Genomic DNA, 17,763 nt, shown 5'->3' with positions numbered 1-17,763 from the left:
GGCTAAGTGGGTAAGGTTGCTACTTGCAGCCCCAGCATCGCACATGGGTACCGGTTCAATTCTGAGTCAGCTCCCTGCTAATCAGCCCAGGAAAGAAGCTGGGGATGACCCTGGTGCTGGGGCCCCTGCACCGACACGAGCGGGTGATACTCTTGGCTCAGTTGGCCCAAACCTGGCCATTGAAGCCATTTGGAAAGTGAGCCAGTGGACGGAAACTTTTTTTTTTTTTTTTTGACAGGCAGAGTGGATAGTGAGAGAGACAGGGAGAAAGGTCTTCCTTTTTGCCGTTGGTTCACCCTCCAATGGCTGCTGTGGCCGGCACGTCGTGCTGATCCGGAGCCAGGTGCTTCTCCTGGTCTCCCATGCGGGTGCAGGGCCCAAGCACTTGGGCCATCCTCCACTGCATTCCCGGGCCACAGCAGAGAGCTGGCCTGGACGAGGGGCAACCAGGATAGAATCTGGCACCCCAACTGGGACTAGAACCCGGTGTGCCGGCGCCGCAAGGCGGAGGATTAGCTTGTTAAGCCACGGCGCCGGCCTTTTTTTTTTTTTTTTGGAAACTCTTACTTTCAAACAAATGAATAAGTCTTTAAAGGGGAGGGGTCTCCAAGTGAAAAGGAAGCAACGTGGAGATGAACTGAGTACCGACTCTCCTATCGGGGCAAATGGCCCTGAGGACAGCTCTGGCAGGGCAGCAGCTCCATCTTAATCATCCCCAGGACAGCCAGGTGTCAAGGCAGGAAAGCAATAGAGGCACCTGGACCAGAGTGGCAGCTCAGAAATTCACCAAGGAGACGAAGGTCGTGCTGTTCCAATGCTTTATTAACAGTTGGAAACCCAACAAACTGGCGGTGATGACATCCCAGAAGCCCCAGAGGTGAGGGAAGTAGGTTTGCTTTTTGTTTCCCCTCTTTTTTTTTTTTTTTTTTATTAAATCAATCTTAGCAAAAGTTGATTAAAAAAGGAAGGGTCAACGCCCCAGATGGGAGCTAGCAGGGAAAAGAGGGTGACCCAGGGGAGCAGCAGGCCCCCTGCACCACAGTCTGGCAGAGGAAAGCTCGGAGGAGCTGCCACTGCCCCTTCCGCCACAGGCTCTGGCAGCCAGCCAGGCCCCTCCAGGTTCCTGAGCTCCCCTTGGCTCCAACAACTTGAACCCTGGGCTGAACCTTAACAGTACCGTTCTCCCCCATATCGCGGGGTGGGAAGCTAAAGGGGCACAGGTGTCACCTGAGCCGGCACAGGTGAGCTTCCTGAAGCTGGGGCCACCAAGCAGTTCAGTGTGTCTACTACTGAGAAGGGGCACGGGGGTGCCGTGTGCAGGGGCACCCCCTCTGCCCAGTGACTTGATAAATTGATGAAATTTGTCAAACACGGCCGTCTCCCAGCGCCTGCTGCGCTTAGGCTTGGCCCAGTTTATCCAGATGAGAGGCTCCTCTTGCCCCAGAACTCATGTTGGGAGGAGGAATCTGCCTTGGCCTCAGGGGCGAGGTGAATGCCGAGGCCAAGACTCAGGTCAGCTTGAGGCTTGTGGGAAGAAACCCCAGAAGTCTGGAACCTGCCATCAAAGCCTCTTACAGAGGGCAAAGGGGAAGGGAAGAGTTGTTGTTCTTTAAAAAACACCTTTTTTTTTTTCCATACAAAAATAGATCCATTTGCAAAACAATTTCTTAGCCAGGAGGCTCCACCTCCCGTTTCCTTGGAGACAGAAGGGTGGGTTAGGTGTTGGGATGGTCATACTGCAGCCCATACTCCACATGGGATGCAGCAAGCTCTGGGGGTGGGGTGAGAGGGGAGCCTTGGCTCAGCAGCCTGGAGGCTGGACAGGTGACGGCACACAGCAGGGCAGAGGGCAGAAGGCCGGGGTAGGCCCTGCCTGCCAACCCGCCCACAGCCAGAGGCCAGGGCCACCCTGGGAACAGATCCTTTCTGTTGTGGGAGGCCTTTCCCAGGTGGGTAAGGGTGGGATGTGTCCCCCACTTCCCAGCGCCATACCACAAGTAATAAATAACCAAAGCCAGGAGAGGGAAGAGAAGAGCAGAGAGGATAGCAGTGAAAGGGAGTGATCGAGCCAAAGGTTCATAAGCCCCATGCTGTTCTCAGGGCCAAAGAAACCGCAGAAGAAAAACACAAATGAGCAAGATTGACCTAGGGGAGATCAGGCAGAAAGCAGGCTGGGCCTTTCTGAGACAAAGCCCTCTGAGTAGCCGAGGACACAGGGTTAAGGCAGCGAACACAGACCCTGCTTTGGTAATGCAAGAGCCAGGGCTGGCTGGGTTGGGCTCAGGCCTCCCCCATGCTGCCCTTGGCTTCTGGCCTCCAGGCAGCTGAAGCTGTGTGTGATGTTCAGAGAGCAGCAGGCCAGAGAGAAAGACAGGGTCAGGGTGGTGGGGGTGGCCACCGAGTGGAATGAGCCCCTTGATCCTTTAGGCACATGCTGCAGGGCAGGGCAGTCTGGGGCTCCCTCCAGGAGCTGCTGTGGCCACATGACCCGGCTTAGCTTGCACGGCCAACCAACTCCTTGGCTTCCTCGTGGAGTGCGAGGGCTCCTTCGCTGGTCTTGGGTATCTTGACAGGAACAGCAGTCATGGCATCATCCTTGGTCAGCTCGGAAGCCAGGAGAGATGTGACTGCACACCCCGTCTTCCTATTGCCTACAAGAGAGGACATGAGACACTGTTCATGGAAGGCCTTATTTCTCAGCTATCTCAAACTCCACAGCAGACACTTAGCTGGAATCCATGCGAACAGCTATTCTGTATTAGTCACAGGCCCTTCTTTTGAAGGAGGGGCAGAGAGCCAACATGTGGGGTACACCTTGGGTGGCAACACGTATGAGCCTGCTTTAACAGGAGAGCAAGCCTTGTCCTTGTTCACCACCTGAAAACCAGTAAGGTTGCACACAGCTACACAGAACTGGGTGGAGACATTGGCTGTCGCACTTTGTGAGAGGAAGTAGTCTACTTTGTTGTCAAAGGGTTGCTGGAATTAGATGAGCTGCAGCTGAGTACGCGGTAGTATTTCTGTGTTCTTGATGGAGTCCAGGAAGCTACTAATTTAGAGGATGGAAGATAGACCGCTTTAATTTTCAAATAGGGAAAAAATGCTGGGAGAGGCTCTCTACAAAGACATCTCAGCCCAGCTAGCCAAGGGATGATGAAGTTCCAGTTGTCATTCCAACAGGAAGAGAAGAACCAGTCAACCCAGTGTTGAACTGCTGGGGCCTGTCCCCATGGCTGTCTTAGGCAGTCATGGGATGCAGACTTAGGATTCCGGTATCCAAAACAGAAAGGCATGCCTTGGGACCACGCCCACCTCAGGTTTGCTTCTCCTCATGCCCTAGAAGCAGGGACATACAGGGACAAAGTCCAGAGGTGTCCATGAACAGAGCGCCTTCTTTGGACCAGGGAGCAGGGAGGCAGAAGCCAAACTGGATTAGAGCGCCCTGTCTTCACACCAACAGAAGCTACCCACAGGTCAGGCGGGGGCACCCAGCATGCCCATGGTTACCAACTTGGAGGTCTCTTCCTCCTGCTCATCCCAGGGCACAGAGGGGTGTCTATCAAGAGGAGAAAGCACAGTGAAGACCCTGACCAACAGCCCCAGGGTTCACGTGGTTGAACACACGCTGAGTGACTGATGGGCTACCTGTGTCTGCGTCTCTCACCCTCTGTCTTGGTCTCTCTTCCTTAGCCCTGCTTGGTCTCACTCTTGTCTGAAGATCTCTCTTCTGTAGGGCCCCACTGGCCGTGTTTGCTATCACTTTACTGCTCCTTGGAATTGTGCCTCTAGCAACTAATACTGTAACTGGGTGTGTGCGGCTGGGCTCGTGTATGTGCTGAAAGCTTCTCACCAGACCCTGGGACCAAGAACCCTGGTCAGCACGGAAGTCAGGGTTCACGTGTAACAGGTCTTCGGGATGTTCCCAGACTCCACAAGCTTTCCGTGTGTTAACAATTTCATGGGAACTGGGAGAAGACAGAAGGCCAGGGAGAAGATAATTTCCTTATTTTAATCCTTGAAAGTAGGTACAGTAGGGATGGGAAAGCTTTTCTGGGAAATGGAAACAGAATTCAGACGTTGCGGCCTCTACCTTTATGCTGAGTAGAATGGACAGTCAAGAAAAAAGGACCTCTTTCCTCCTTTGAGATCAGAGAGATCACTCACGAGAACAGTCCCAAAGGCTGAGGTAAAGGGAACAATTAAGACCTTTGATCAGAGCTCTCGCATGCAGATCCCAAAAAGTTGAGGGTATACAAGGGTATAAAAACACCAGGACAATTAACCATACAACACTTAGGTCGCTGGATTAGACAGAAACAGGTTAATGATGTGGGAAGAGAGCTTTATGGAACACGGGCTAGGAATTACTGCTCAAGAGGAACTGCTCTTGTTAATAGACTTCCTCAGGGAAGGGGAAACTAGGACAGATGGGCCAGTCATTACCACCCGAAATTCTCATTATTGTCCAGAACTCCAATTCTACTTCCTGTCCTGTTTTTATAAAGGAGAAAAAAAAGAAGTGGTGGTTCGGGTAATTGTCTAGACAGGCAGGCATCAGAAACCCTTCTGAAGCAGCTGCCCCCTGTCCAGGGCTCTCCTTACTAGAAGGTATGTTAAGAATACCCTGGGCCCATTCAGATGAGTGGAAATGGCCTGGACTTGGGTTCACAAATTGGCCAGTCGCGTAGGCCTGGGCAAGCGATGAAACACTAGCAAGTAGAAGGCTTCTGAATCTCTGACAGGGACGGAGAGGGAGAGAGAAAGGAACTTCTTTCTTCCCTTGAGCAAGTGGACCGCCTGGAAGAGGCCAGAGTTCAGCCGTGGAGATGAAAGCTGAGTCACAGGCACCGCAGGCTGAGTCAGTCCTGGCCTGAAGCAGCAGCTCTGACACAATCGCACGGATTCTCCCCTCGACACTCGGCTCATTGTTCCTGCACAGCGCAGCACTTCACATGCGCTTCCAGTGAGCCCGCCTGACAGTGAGTCTCCCCCTGCAGCTCCTCAATGGGGCTTTGTATACCACTCACTCCCTCAGCCTCCAGGGACACAAGATGTTAACGTTCCTTTAAATCCAAGGGAAAAGACTAGTGTCTCGGAGCAGCTGCCTCTTTGGGAAAGAGAACTGGGAGACAGCCATGCTTGACAGTGTTTCTGTTTTTTGGCTCCAAGTAATCGGCCAGTAAAACCAGTTGGCAGCAGCCAAGGGAGAGCCCTCAGTTACTGATGCCTGTATACTTGAGAATGAGCTCTCCTAGCTTTTTTAGAAAAGACTTATTTTTTTATTGGAAAAGCAGAATTAGAGGTCTTCCATCTGCCGGTTCACTCTGCAGATGGCTGCAACAGCTGGAGGTGCACCGATCCCAAGCCAGGAGCTTCTTCCAAGTCTCCCATGTGGGTGCAGGGGCCCAAGGACTTGGGCCATCTTCTACTGCTTCCCCAGGCCATAGCAGAGCGCTGGATCGGAAGTAGAGCAGCTGGGTCTCGAACCGGCGCCCCTGAGGGATGCCAGCACTGCAGGTGGTGGCTCCTTCCTCTTAATGCCAAAGCCAGAGAAGACCCTAGTCCACCAACTCTGGTTTTACACATGGGGAAACTGAGTCTCAGAAACCCCGTAGCTTGCCGACCCTCACATGGATGGGTGTGAGAGCTAGATTTTACTTTGGAGCTTCTGGTTTCCAACTAGTGCTGCTTTGCATCAAACCTGTAAGGCCACATCACTTCACATAATGTGAATGTGCCAAAGCCTAAGAGGGGAGTGCTTTCTAGTTACTACGCTGAACCTGAGAGGCTCCAGAAAGACTGGGCTGTGTTCAGTGAACGCAGAGCCCACTGAGGTAAGAGCAGGCGGGAGCTGCTGTGAACTAGGGAGGCTGCCTCCTCCCTCAGTATTCAGTGTGGTTTCCCCCTCTTCCCTTGGAGACGGGGCTTTGACTAATTCAGGTTCTCTGCTGAAAGGTTACATTCCGTCAGAATCCTTGCTTCCCATTGGGAAGGAGTGAACGGGGCCTCCCCAGCAGAGGGAAGCCATTCCTGGCTGGCTGCCTGTGTGCAGGAAGCATCTGGGATTCTAGTACAGCGCCACAGGAAGAGGCTTTTGAAAAGGGAATTCCCCACCAAGTCTGATGCAGACTGGCACAGGGCTGAGTTGGTCGCCAACAGCCAGAGGCTACCAAATGCTTCCTACAAAGCCACATCACCTTATACGGAGTAGGAAATACCAGGGCAGGAATCTCCACAGACTAAGATCAGCTGTACTGCTCTACGCAAGCACCCCTCTATAAGACTAAATGCTCTGAGAGTCCTAAGCCCTCCATACTCCCCTCTACAGGCCCTGTACCAGGAGGGCAGAAAAGGCTAAGAGTTGGAACTAGGGATTCAGCAGGGGTAGAATAGGCAGCCAGCCATTGCAGATGAAAATCCAGAGCAATCTGGAATGTTTGGGCCAGGGCGCTGAGTCACTCTGATCCTTAGGTCTCCTTTACAAGCTGTGACAAGTAGAAGAGGTCCCAGGTGCACCGATGGCACTGTGGGTAAGCACTGGTCAGAGCCCTACGCTGAAGCGTGACTGCATGTCACAGGGACCTACCGAGGGCAAAGCGGACCATCAGCAAGCACACCTTCAGCCTCCGCGCAGGTGAAAACCTGCAGTGACGCCTTTGCTGGAATTACCTTCAGGAAAGCAGCAGCAGCTGCTAGTCCCAGAGGGCCTTCCCTGAGGGCGGCCTCAGCCTCTGGGTCACTGTGTGCTTCCTTTAAGGGAAACTGGGCCGTTAACCCTTCGCCTCACTAATGCCTCTGTAATTCTTTTTAGGGACTCTAGCTCAGTATAATGCACTTATAGCTTGTGAAGGTTGGAAGAGGCGTGAAGAGGGGAGGCAATAACTGCTCCCTAGGAAAAGGCAGTGCTCGGCCACAGCGTGATGCTCTCTGCCTACCCTCCTCCCCATAGTATTTTATACTTCCTGTTACCAGTTCTCTCTGTGTCTGCTGCTTTTGAAGTTGAGAATGAGGACTCTGACAGATTTTCCATTCCTCACGTTTTTAGGTCAACTTTGGTTCATACAGTTAAATGCTCACTCGGTTCTCTGTGTCCTGTTGTTCCAAATGTCTGCTTCAAGAATGGGAAGCACGCAGAAAGGACTTGGGGTCAGTCCCTCCTCAAACCCGTGATCAGTACTTTCTAACTAGGAGGAAGTGGCCTGGGAAGTTCACTTGACATGCAGGCGCCGTCAGAGCAGCATTTCTGCTCTTTAGCCCCAGACTAAAATCTGCCTGAGCACCGGGGCTGGGCTCCGCACACGTACTTACCCTGCCGGGGTCCTCTCTTCCGTCGGAACGCTGCCCCAGACTGCAGGGCTTCTAGAAGGCTGTCCATGACACCTGTCTCATCGCCCTCTGTTGTGAAGAAAGATGGAGATGGAAAGGCGTCAGCCAGACGCAGGCAGGCATTCAGCACTGCTGTTGCTCAGCCCCTCACCCAAGGTGGCAGGCAGCTCGGGACAGACCGGGGGCTAGAAGGCCTGTGTTTCCTGGGTCTGTTTAAAAATGGTCTAAGCACAGGATGGCACTACACTGGACTTAGCACCCAGGCTTCACTGGGAGCTTTGATCCTGCAGTCCCACCGTCCCGATTTCATTGTTTTCAAAGAAAGATTTATTTGAAAGGCAGAGCCAAGAGAAGGTGAAGATACAGGATGACATCTTACATCTGCTTCCTGGTTCACTCCCCAGATGGCCACAGCAGTCTCCTCAGGGTCTCCTGTCTGGGACAGGGACCAAGCACCTGGGCCATCTTCGAATGCTTTTCCAGGGGCATTAGCAGGGAGCTGGATGGATGGGAAGTGGAGCAGCTGGGACTTGAACCAGGATGCTGGTGCTGCAGGCTGTGGCTTAGCCCAGGGCACCACAGCGCTGGGCCCCACCCTCCTGATCACGATCAGGAATAACTACAGGGCAGGGAAAGAGCTGCCATTTTGGAATCGACAGGCAGCTGTACTGCTCCCTCTCTGTGGTCTGTGTCTCACGGAGCACCAGACTTAGGTGTGCAGGACGGGGCTGAGGAAGAGACCACTGATGAACAGTGCATTTCACCCAACTATTGCCTCCTTTGGCTGCAGCTTCCCCAAGCCAGCTCTACATCTAAGGGAGCAGCCTGGCTGGAAGACAAAGAGTTAACACAGAATCCTTGTTCCAGCCTGGCTCAGTTTCCATGGCAACAGCTCAGGATGGTGAAATCCGAAACTGTGAAATCCCAAGGTGCTGGTTGGCTGCCAGCTCCAAGGCCGGGGCTCACTGTTCCAAGCGCCACCTGCTGGCTGAACATCAACAGTGCAGCTGACCTATATTCCAACCTCATTTGTTTAACCCGGGTACTGGGAGCAGGGCAAGGTCCACTACGCCACCTGTTGACAGGTGCAGCTAGGCTCCACCTTCCTCTGTGTCCCCCACTGCATCCTAGCAGATACCTGGACTAAAGGTACCTGCAACAAATCCTAGTGGCCCAGGGAGAATTAGGGCAGAGGGTGAAACCAAGGACAGGTGCAGGATTTTTGGTGTGGGCTTTACCAGCTGACAGGAGTAGAGTTCAGGGCTTAACAACTGAGGTGAGGCCAAGGGAACTGCTTTCCAGAACAGCACACAGTCCCTGGGAGCAAGAGGTATGGAGCAGCCCTTGCTCAGCAAAGTGCTCTGATTGTTAACAGCCCGAGAACCCCTGGCCGTGCAGAGGGCTCGCAGACCTGCAGTTCAGAGAAGGGGGGCAGCAGCTCTGCGCCCCGAGTGGCACACACTGATTGTGTTGTATTTCCGCTGCCCAGGGAGCGAGGACTGGGGGCAGGGAATCAACAGCAGGAAAGCAGCAGAGACAGGAAGCAGAGGGCCTGTAATTGAGACCATATGTTCCACCAGAGACAGGCTGCTGCTACAGAACCAACATGGTGGCCAGCCTTCTGCCCCCTCTCAGAAGGTCAATCCATTTACAGAACCAGCAGGGTACTTAACTGTGCTAAGATCTTGGGCACCCAGAACTTCGTGAAATAAGCAGAGTGAGGACAAGCCACTTCCAAAAGACAAGAGGCAAATTGGGTCAGGATGACATTTTGGGGAAAGAGGCCAGGGGAGCCTCTGGCAGAGCAGAGGGGAAGAGCACGTCAACAGCAAAACTCAAACCACAGTGGCACTCAGACACAGTGTAAGAACTGGTCGGGGAGAGAAGTGGCTTAGACATGGAAAACTGGAATGTGTATGCGGCTGGCCTGGGGTGAAGTCCAGCAGCAGGCTCGCTGGCGTTGAGCGCGGCCATGAGCTGTTCCCGCCTCAGTGCAGCCCTCACCTGCATTCATGTCTATGAGCTGCTCCCTCTTCTGCTGCTTCTCCAGCCGCTCCTTCTCTGCTTTCTCCTTGGCGAGTTTCGCGCGCCGCATCTTCTCTTCTGTCTCCCGCCGCTTCTGGTTCTCCTTGACTGCTTGCTGTGGGGTGGTATGGGGACAATGTGGGCACCTGCACACCCACCACCAGGCAAAAAGTCCCCTCAAGACTGATTCGGCGGCCATCCCTTGCTCACCAGAAACATATTCCTAAAGTTGTGCAGATCCATGAAGAATTCCTCCACAGACAGCTTCTTGGGGTCAAAGAGGAAGTAGTCGCCTAGCTCTTTAAAGAGGGTCTCCATGTTGGAATGCATCATCCGCAGCTTGTTATACTGCTCTTGGGCCTCCTTCACGAAGCTGTGCAGCCAAGGAGTAAAGGGCCAAGACCACGAAGGCGGGCTACTTCTCTAGCCCAGAGTGCCTCAAACACGCATCCTGGCTTGCACAGGACTCTTTCTAACAGCAGAAAACAGAAGCCATCTACATATCTAAATTTAGGAATAGGAAACACAAACTACAGTACAGCCACAACATAGGAGGTGGCAATTCAGGAAGAGACTGTTCTGCATACCGTACTGTGGGCACACGACAGAAGACACAGTATGTGCAAAGAGGAAACAGCACGTTTAAAAGGGCAGTGGTTACCTCTGGGAGAGGGAGTGGATATGGGGTGTACAGAGGGGGAAGCGGTGAGGAATTCTAGTTTATCTGGGTGGTTGCTACTGCCACAACAATAAGAATGCTGAATTATGTATTTACTGAAAAAAAAATGTAAGAGAAAAATTACACATTACCATGGCTAACCCACTGTCCTCCATGGAAAGTTTTTTCTTCCCAGGAGCAACTACCCCCGTTCAAGAAAGGATATCGTCATTTTCTCAACAAACTTGTCCTTTTCATCTGTAGCAGCTGGGAAATTCTGCACATCGCGTTCCACGTCAGAAATCTGTTTCTTCATCTGATCCAGGTTCTTTTGCAAGTTCTCAGCAGAAACTACAGGAAACACCACAGGCAGCAAGAGCTTTACTCATCAAGTCATTCCTGTCGCTTCTCCCTTCAGTGCACAGTTGCAATCTGAACAGTCTCTGGCACTGAACTATTTTCATTCTCCTAGGTATTCTCCTCTAGTTGCTTCTCACATTTGAGACTAAAAATAGTTTGCTAATTGAGACTGCAGCCTTCGCAAGGCATCCAACACTATGAACTGAAGAGGCATCATTTAATTTAAGGAGAGTTTTCAACCCCCCCAGAGATCTTACATTATTTTAAAGAACAGGTTGTGAGAGGAGGGAGACACACATAGAAAAAGAGAGGGCAGAAACCTGCCCTCTTTGTCCTGAATGCTAAATTTTATTGGCCTACTTCTGCAACAGTGAGCCTGACTGGTTAATCCAGTCGGTTTTTTTTTTTTTTCTTTTGACAGGTAGAGTTATAGACAGAGAGAGACAGAAAGGTCTTCCTTTTCTGTTGGTTCACTCCCCAAATGACCACTACGGCCAGTGCTGCGCCGGCCCGAAGCCAGGTGCAGGGCCCAAGGACTCGGGCCATCCTCCACTGCCTTCCCGGGCCACAGCAGAGAGCTGGGCTGGAAGAGAGACCTCTCTGCAGCCTTATACTCCCCTGTGGGGCTCAGATGCCACGCTTATGCCCACACCCATCTCCACTTACAGACTAAATCCATGCCCTTCCTTAATTCCCTTTCTAAGGCTCAGAACCGCTTTTTTTTTTTGACAGGCAGAGTGGACAGTGAGAGAGAGAGACAGAGAGAAAGGTCTTCCTTTGCCGTTGGTTCACCCTCCAATGGCCGCCACGGCTGGCGCACTGTGGCCGGCGCACCGCGCTGATCCGATGGCAGGAGCCAGGCGCTTCTCCTGGTCTCCCATGGGGTGCAGGGCCCAAGCACTTGGGCCATCTTCCACTGCACTCCCTGGCCACAGCAGAGAGCTGGCCTGGAAGAGGGGCAACCGGGACAGAAACCGGTGCCCCGACCAGGACTAGAACCTGGTGTGCCAGCGCCGCAAGGCGGAGGATTAGCCTAGTGAGCCGTGGCGCCAGCCTCAGAACTGCTTTTTTTAGTTGAACCCCAACCTGCCGCATGCCGCACCTCGACTGGCTTTCTCCACGTGGGCAAGCTCGTCTGGAAACTTGAGAACATCGGGATAGTCATTCTCGCACAGCTCGGCCAGGAAGTGCAGCAGTGTCATCTTCTGATCTGCAGACTTGGTGTCCCGAAGCTTAGGGTAAGAGGAGGAGAAAACTTAGTCCCCAGCTCCTACAGGCGTGCAGCCTTCCCCGCCACGGTCCTGCTCTGACCCCTTGGCTCACCTTACACAGGAAGCTGATATTGAAGCCGAAAGCACCGGCATTCCTCGAGCCAGCATTCATGTAGTTCCCGACCAGCAGGGTTATCTCCAGAAGGCTGGAGAAGCTCTCGCTCTTGCGCAGCTCTTCGCAGGCAGCAGTGACAGACACGATCTCTGGCTTGATATTCTCCACTTGCTCATTGAATTGTAGTTTGAAGAGGATGGCATTGAGGCGAGGCCGCAGACGGGGCACAGTGCCCATCTAGTGGGGGAGACAGGCACAGAGGGATCAGAAAAAACAACTTGAGCCTCCTATGGTGGCATCAGAGTTCTAAGAGCAGGGCTAGGAGAGCGAGCAAGGTTCCAGGCAATGGGCCTCCTACTCACCACCACGCCAAACTGCTCTGACTCGGCTAGGTCATCATATTCATCCTTGAGTTCAGAAAGCATTTTTAACTGCTCTGGCTCTGGCATCTGCTTAATGAGGTTCTGAAAGAGAGAAGAACGTGCTGACAACTCAAGCCTAAATGACTTTTTTTTTTTTTTTTTTTTGGACAGGCAGAGTGGACAGTGAGACAGACAGAGAGAAAGGTCTTCCTTTGCCGTTGGTTTACCCTCCAATGGCTGCTGTGGCCGGCGCACCATGCTGATCCGAAGCCAGGAGCCAGGTGCTTCTCCTGGTCTCCCTTGCGGGTGCAAGGCCCAAGCACTTGGGCCATCCTCCACTGTACTCCCGGGCCACAGCAGAGAGCTGGCCTGGAAGAGGGGCAACCAGGACAGAATCCGGCGCTCCGACCTGGACTAGAACCTGGGGTGCTGGTGCCGCAGGCGGAGGATTAGCCTGTTGAGCCACGGCGCCAGCCCTAAATGACTTTAAATGACTTTGACTCTTGGTAGTCCCACACTCTGCCCCAGGGCCACCATGCAGAAGGAAACCCATGGTGTGAAGGGATAGTCAGGGAGGAAGGGACAGTTGGCTAGCGAGATGGCATCACAAGTGGCAGTTTCTCCCAAGCTGGCAGCCCTAAGTCCACAGCTCCAGTGAGGGGCATCTCCTCCTTGCAGCTGGACCTGCCGCAGGTGCGCAGCTAAGCAGCCAGCCCCGGCAGAATCGCCTCTCCCCTCACCTGGATCATGGATTCGGTCAGAACAGCTTCATTCACCTCCAGGATGACATTCTTAATCTCTTGATAGGGCATGCGGAAGGACCCCAGAAAGATTGCTGCCAAGAAATGAGACACAAACACATGGTCAGCAAGTCTTCCCCCCATCCGCGCTGCATACTTCCTGACAGGACTCTGCAAACCTCTCTGAGAAACCTCACCGCCTACAACTTATGAGCCCACTATTTACGCTCCCCACATTTATGTCACACACCAGCTCTACTGTACTGAGCACCACATTCCACACAGCAGCCTTTGGTGTTCTCTGTCTATATACATCACAGGCTTCCGCCCCACTCCCAGGACTCCATCCTCACAGCTGCCACTGCCTTGCAAACATCCTGTCCTCAGTGCACGGCAGGCCCCTGACCGTTCCATGTTCTCTGAGCACTGGGTCCACTCAACCTCCTCTATCTGAAAGGCAGGATTACATAGAGGGGGAGGCAGGAAGAGACGTGGGGATAGATGGATAGCTCTTCCCTCTGCTGGTTCACTCCACAAATGGCCACAACGGCTGGAGCTGAGACCATCTGAGGCCAGGAATCCAGAGCATCCTGAGTCTCCCATGTGGTGCACGGGCCCAAACACATGGACCATCTTGTGCTACTTTACCAGGCAGATTAGCAAGGAGCTGGATTGGAAGTGGAACAGCTGGAACCAGCCCCTATGAGGAAGCCGGAGCTGCAGCTGGCAGCTTAACCCTCTATGCCACAGTGATGACTGCTGCTGCTACAGTTGGTGACCTTCTCCAAGCCCCTGGTTAATCGAGCCATCTCACTTCTCTTACTCTGCCAATGAGGCTGATGCTGACCCGATATTCTGAATTTGTAGTGGTCTTGATGATAGCGGGGGCCTTGGCACTGCTCAGCAGTCCCACATGGGTCCCCATCCCATGCTCTCTGCCTCTCAGCAGTTCCTCCGTAATATCCTACCACTTCTCCATTTTGTTTGTTTTTTTTTTTTTTTTTTTGACAGATTTAGACAGATAGAAAGGTCTTCCTTTTTCTGTTGGTTCATCCCCCAAGTGGCCGCTATGGCCGGCGCTGCGCCAATCCGAAGCCAGGAGCCGGGTGCTTCCCCCTGGGGTCTCCCAAGCAGGTGCAGGGCCCAAGCACTTGGGCCATTCTCCACTGCCCTCCTGGGCCACAGCAGAGAGCTGGACTGGAAGAGGAACAACCGGAACAGAACCGGCGCCCCAACCAGGACTAGAACCCGGGTGCCGGCACTGCAGGCGGAGGATTAGCCTAGCGAGCTGCGGCGCTGGCCTCTCCATTTGTTCTAACAAGATCTTCCTCCTCTTCATGGAGAAAAACTGATGGCACTGGTCGCTGCTTGCTCAGCTTTCTCTCATGCCACTTTTTTTTTCTTCTTCTTTTTTTAAAAATTATATTAGAGAGAGACAGAGAGAAAGGTCTTCCCTCCGTTGGTTCACCCCCCAAATGGCCGCTATGGCTGGCGCACTGCGCCAATTCGAAGCCAGGAGCCAGGTGCCTCCCCCTGGTCTCCCATGTGGGTGCAGGGCCCAAGCACTTGGGCCATCCTCCACTGTACTCCCAGGCCACAGCAGAGAGCTGGACTGGAAGAGGAGCAACCAGGACAGAACCAGCGCCCCAACAGGGACTAGAACCTGGAGTGCCGGTGCTGCAGGCGGAGGATTAGCCTAGTGAGCCATGGTGCCAGCCTCTCATGCCACTTTTCAACTGAACACTGGGGCTTTCAGCTACAGCCCAGCTAGAAAAGGCTTGGATAAGGACTAGTTTAGAATTGCCCAGCTGTGGATACATGCTAAAGGAAAAGGTGCTTATGGCCACCTCTACAATTGAAACCTCTGCTCTGTCTAAAAATAACCTCTGGAGTGGGTGTCCTGACCCATACTGGAGTGCTGGTTCCAGTTCCTGCTACACTGCTTCTGATCCAGCTCCCTGCTAATGCACCTAGGAGACAGCAGACGATGCCTCAAGTATTTGAAGCTCAGCAACCCATGTGGGAGACCTGGATGGAGTTTCTGGCTGTTGGCTTTGGCCTAGCCCAGCACATGCAAAGTCTCTCTACTACACTGTCATTCACCTTTCAAATAAATGTCTTTCCTGACCCAGTGTTCCTGTTTAATTACCAACATCTCTTCTTCACTTTGTACCATTCTAAAAATAATCTTTTCTGCCTGACTTCTATAAGTCTCATTTATTCTGTCCCTACAAAGCCACTGAAAAGACGGCAACCATTTATCTTTCTAAGATTCGTCCTCATCACTGCTCCTACCCACCATCCATCACTCCCTGGAGCCCAAAGAGAATCTGTCCTTGGCTGAATTTTCCTGTTTCAGTAAATGGCACCACTTCGGCACTGAGCTAAACCAAGAAGCACCCCTTTCATTCACTCACTCAATCCTTAGGTCCCCTTTAACTTCTTAACGTCCTCTGCTGTCTTCATTTTCACTGTCGTAGTTTCAGGCCCTGACCACTTCTCAGCCAGTTTGAAGCAGTAACTCAACTTACCTCTCTGCCTACAGTCTTACATCAGCCTAGCAATCTAGACTCAAAATGAGTACATTCCTAGAGTGACATCCTTAGCTTTCCTGTGCTGCTGTCAGTGGCTTGCACTCCCCTGGCTGCACTGTTAACTCATGCCCTGTGCCTTCACACATGCAGATGCCAATCCTCAAGCTGGTCCCCACCCTTTAAGTAAACTAAGCTGAAAGAACTATTAAGGAATTAAGCAGTGCCTTGTTCACAGCATCCTGTAGGAATTGCTCCCTCCTTATTGCCCCATGTAGTTTAGGTGTTCCTTTGTCCAGCATCTCAGAAGTGTCCTAACATACCTCCATCATAGTATTTATTTATCTGCACTGTGATTATTTGGCTTTCTTTCTCTACCCGACAAATGAGGCACTTCATGCTGAATCACTAAATTCCATACACTAGAGAATAATCTAAAGGCCCACTGCTCTCATTCTATCACTGACTTCACTTTTGGGTATGTCTACTTTATTTACTGGAAGCTGCATATTGAGGGACCCTAGATTCAAATGGCTAAGTCACATCTCAACTTTAACCATGTCACAAGATTCTCAGTTTTATAAATGTATATCCTTGTAATCGCTGGAACACGTGCTAGTGTGTGCCTAATACAGCCTGTCACATAGCAGAACTTGAAATATTTGCCCAATATTTATAATATTCAGCAGAAAGTACATGGCTCAATTATTGCAATGTTCAACAAAAAATTAACATTCACCTTGATCAAGTAAGTAACACCCAATCAACTCTGTATTGGTCTGAAATTTTGAAGCCAAATTTATGAGTAAGCAAGTGGAGTCAGGACTCTGTAGTTACTCACACTTCTCTGAGAACTATAAAATGTCCCTACTTGGGGCTGACCTTGTGGCATAACGGGTAAAGCTGCCACCTGCAGTGCTGGCATCCCATACGGGTGCTGGTTCGAGTCCTAGCTGCTCCACTTCTCCCATCCAGCTCTCTGCTGTGGCCTGGGAAGGCAATGGAAGATGGCCCAAAGCTTGGGCTCCTGCACCAGCATGGGAATCCAGGAAGAAGCTCCTGGCTCCTGACTTCAGATCAGCAGCTCCGGCTGTTTTGGCCATTAGGGGAGTGAACCAGCAGATGGAAGACCTCTCTCTGCCTCTGTACCTTTGCCTTTCAAATAAATAAGTCTTTTTTTAAAAAATGTTTCTCCTTTATCCTAAATCACAAAGCAATTTTAGCTTTCGTTAAAGTAGGAAATGTACAGTAGCTTAAAACAATATCTGCTGTAGCTTTTCTCTGGTTACAGTGCAAACAGTAGATGACTTTGAGGTTCAGAGCTCACACCTGTCTTACATGAGGCAGCAAATTCCTAAAATCTTAGCAGATTTCCTTGACATAAAACTAGAAACTTAATCTTGTAGCATTATCCAAGAGAGGAAATGATATATTGAAAACCCACTATTCAGTGCCTGGCATACAATATAATTCACCAAATGGAAGCTTCATATGGCGGGACACTAGACTGAACAGAATTCAGTCCTTAAAACCACCTCACTTTTCAAATAGCTGCTGGAACCGGGAACCGTAGTTACTCACAGAGATTCTGCGCCGTCTTTGAGTCCAGCACCTTTAACTCTTTTACTTTTTTCTTTTGCACAGATTTCTTTTCTTCTCCACCTTCCTGATCCTTCTTGGCTAGCAAGGGAAAGATGAGAAAAACATGATTAAAGATAAGTCACTTCCATGCCTGATTTAACTATTAATTTTCTAACTTGAAATAGTCTTTTACTCCCTCTCTCTGATGATAATCTTCCTATTGTATTCCTTTCAGGCTAACCTCTTTAAGCCACCTAATCTTCCAGTACCCCTCCCCAACTGTAATAAATTACTCATTTTCATTTCTTTAACAGTTATCAATAGATTCCCTGCCTATATCCTATCTACTTGCAGGAGTTGGCAAACTTTCTGTAAAGGACCAGACAGTAAATGTCCCAAGCCTGGCAGGCCATATAGTCTCTCGATTTCTCAAGTCTGCCAGCTTCGGCCATTGCAGCCATTTGGGGAGTGAACCAATGGCCAGAAGACCTTTCTGTCTAACGCTGCCTCTCAAATAAATACATAAATCTTAAAAAAAAAAAAAAAAGAAAGAAAAAGGCAAGCAAGCCATATAGGAATCTCTCTGAAACTAGAGTCAAGAAATTGACAACACTAGTTGATTCTGAGCAAATGAACGGGATGCTTTAAGCACCAAAGTGGGAGGAATACATATGAACATAAACCATTCATACCATTTGAGTTTTAAGCCAGATGAAAATTATTGCTAGTACAAATAAGAAATAAAACAAGTTATATGACAAAAGGCACAGAGAACTATAGAAAACATTCACCCGTATGGCCCAGTAGTAGTGGTACCAGTTAGAGGAAAGAAAATGTGAAACAAAAAAAGATTG

At 51.2% G+C, this 17,763-nt stretch overlaps 1 protein-coding gene across 1 annotated transcript; it reads right to left on the bottom strand.

Annotated features, from left to right (window-relative positions):
- Positions 1–801: 801 nt before the first annotated feature.
- Positions 802–17,036, bottom strand: LOC133757959 (protein diaphanous homolog 1). Its single transcript, XM_062188946.1, has 10 exons — positions 16,910–17,036; positions 12,798–12,892; positions 12,058–12,159; positions 11,693–11,932; positions 11,472–11,601; positions 10,236–10,360; positions 9,562–9,726; positions 9,331–9,466; positions 7,309–7,395; positions 802–2,651 (listed from the first exon to the last, which is right to left on the bottom strand). Exons 2-10 carry the CDS (start codon positions 12,867–12,869, stop codon positions 2,494–2,496), a joined length of 1,215 nt encoding a protein of 404 aa, XP_062044930.1. The 5' UTR covers positions 12,870–12,892; positions 16,910–17,036; the 3' UTR covers positions 802–2,493.
- Between the last annotated feature and the right edge of the window lie 727 nt (positions 17,037–17,763).

This window comes from Lepus europaeus, chromosome 4, assembly GCF_033115175.1.
Source record: "Lepus europaeus isolate LE1 chromosome 4, mLepTim1.pri, whole genome shotgun sequence".
Taxonomy (NCBI): domain Eukaryota; kingdom Metazoa; phylum Chordata; class Mammalia; order Lagomorpha; family Leporidae; genus Lepus; species Lepus europaeus.
Note: the sequence above shows the minus strand (reverse complement) of the source record. Positions and strands in the feature narration are given on the sequence as shown.

Bases quoted from the DNA above. Each gene is read 5' to 3' on its own strand.
- LOC133757959 (XM_062188946.1), bottom strand. From the start codon at position 12,869: ATGCCCTATCAAGAGATTAAGAATGTCATCCTGGAGGTGAATGAAGCT. The intron at 12,160-12,797 runs GTGAGGGGAGAG...TCTCTCTTTCAG, and splicing joins TGACCGAATCCATGATCCAG to AACCTCATTAAGCAGATGCC. The intron at 9,467-9,561 runs GTGAGCAAGGGA...ACCACCCCACAG, and splicing joins ACTTTAGGAATATGTTTCTG to CAAGCAGTCAAGGAGAACCA.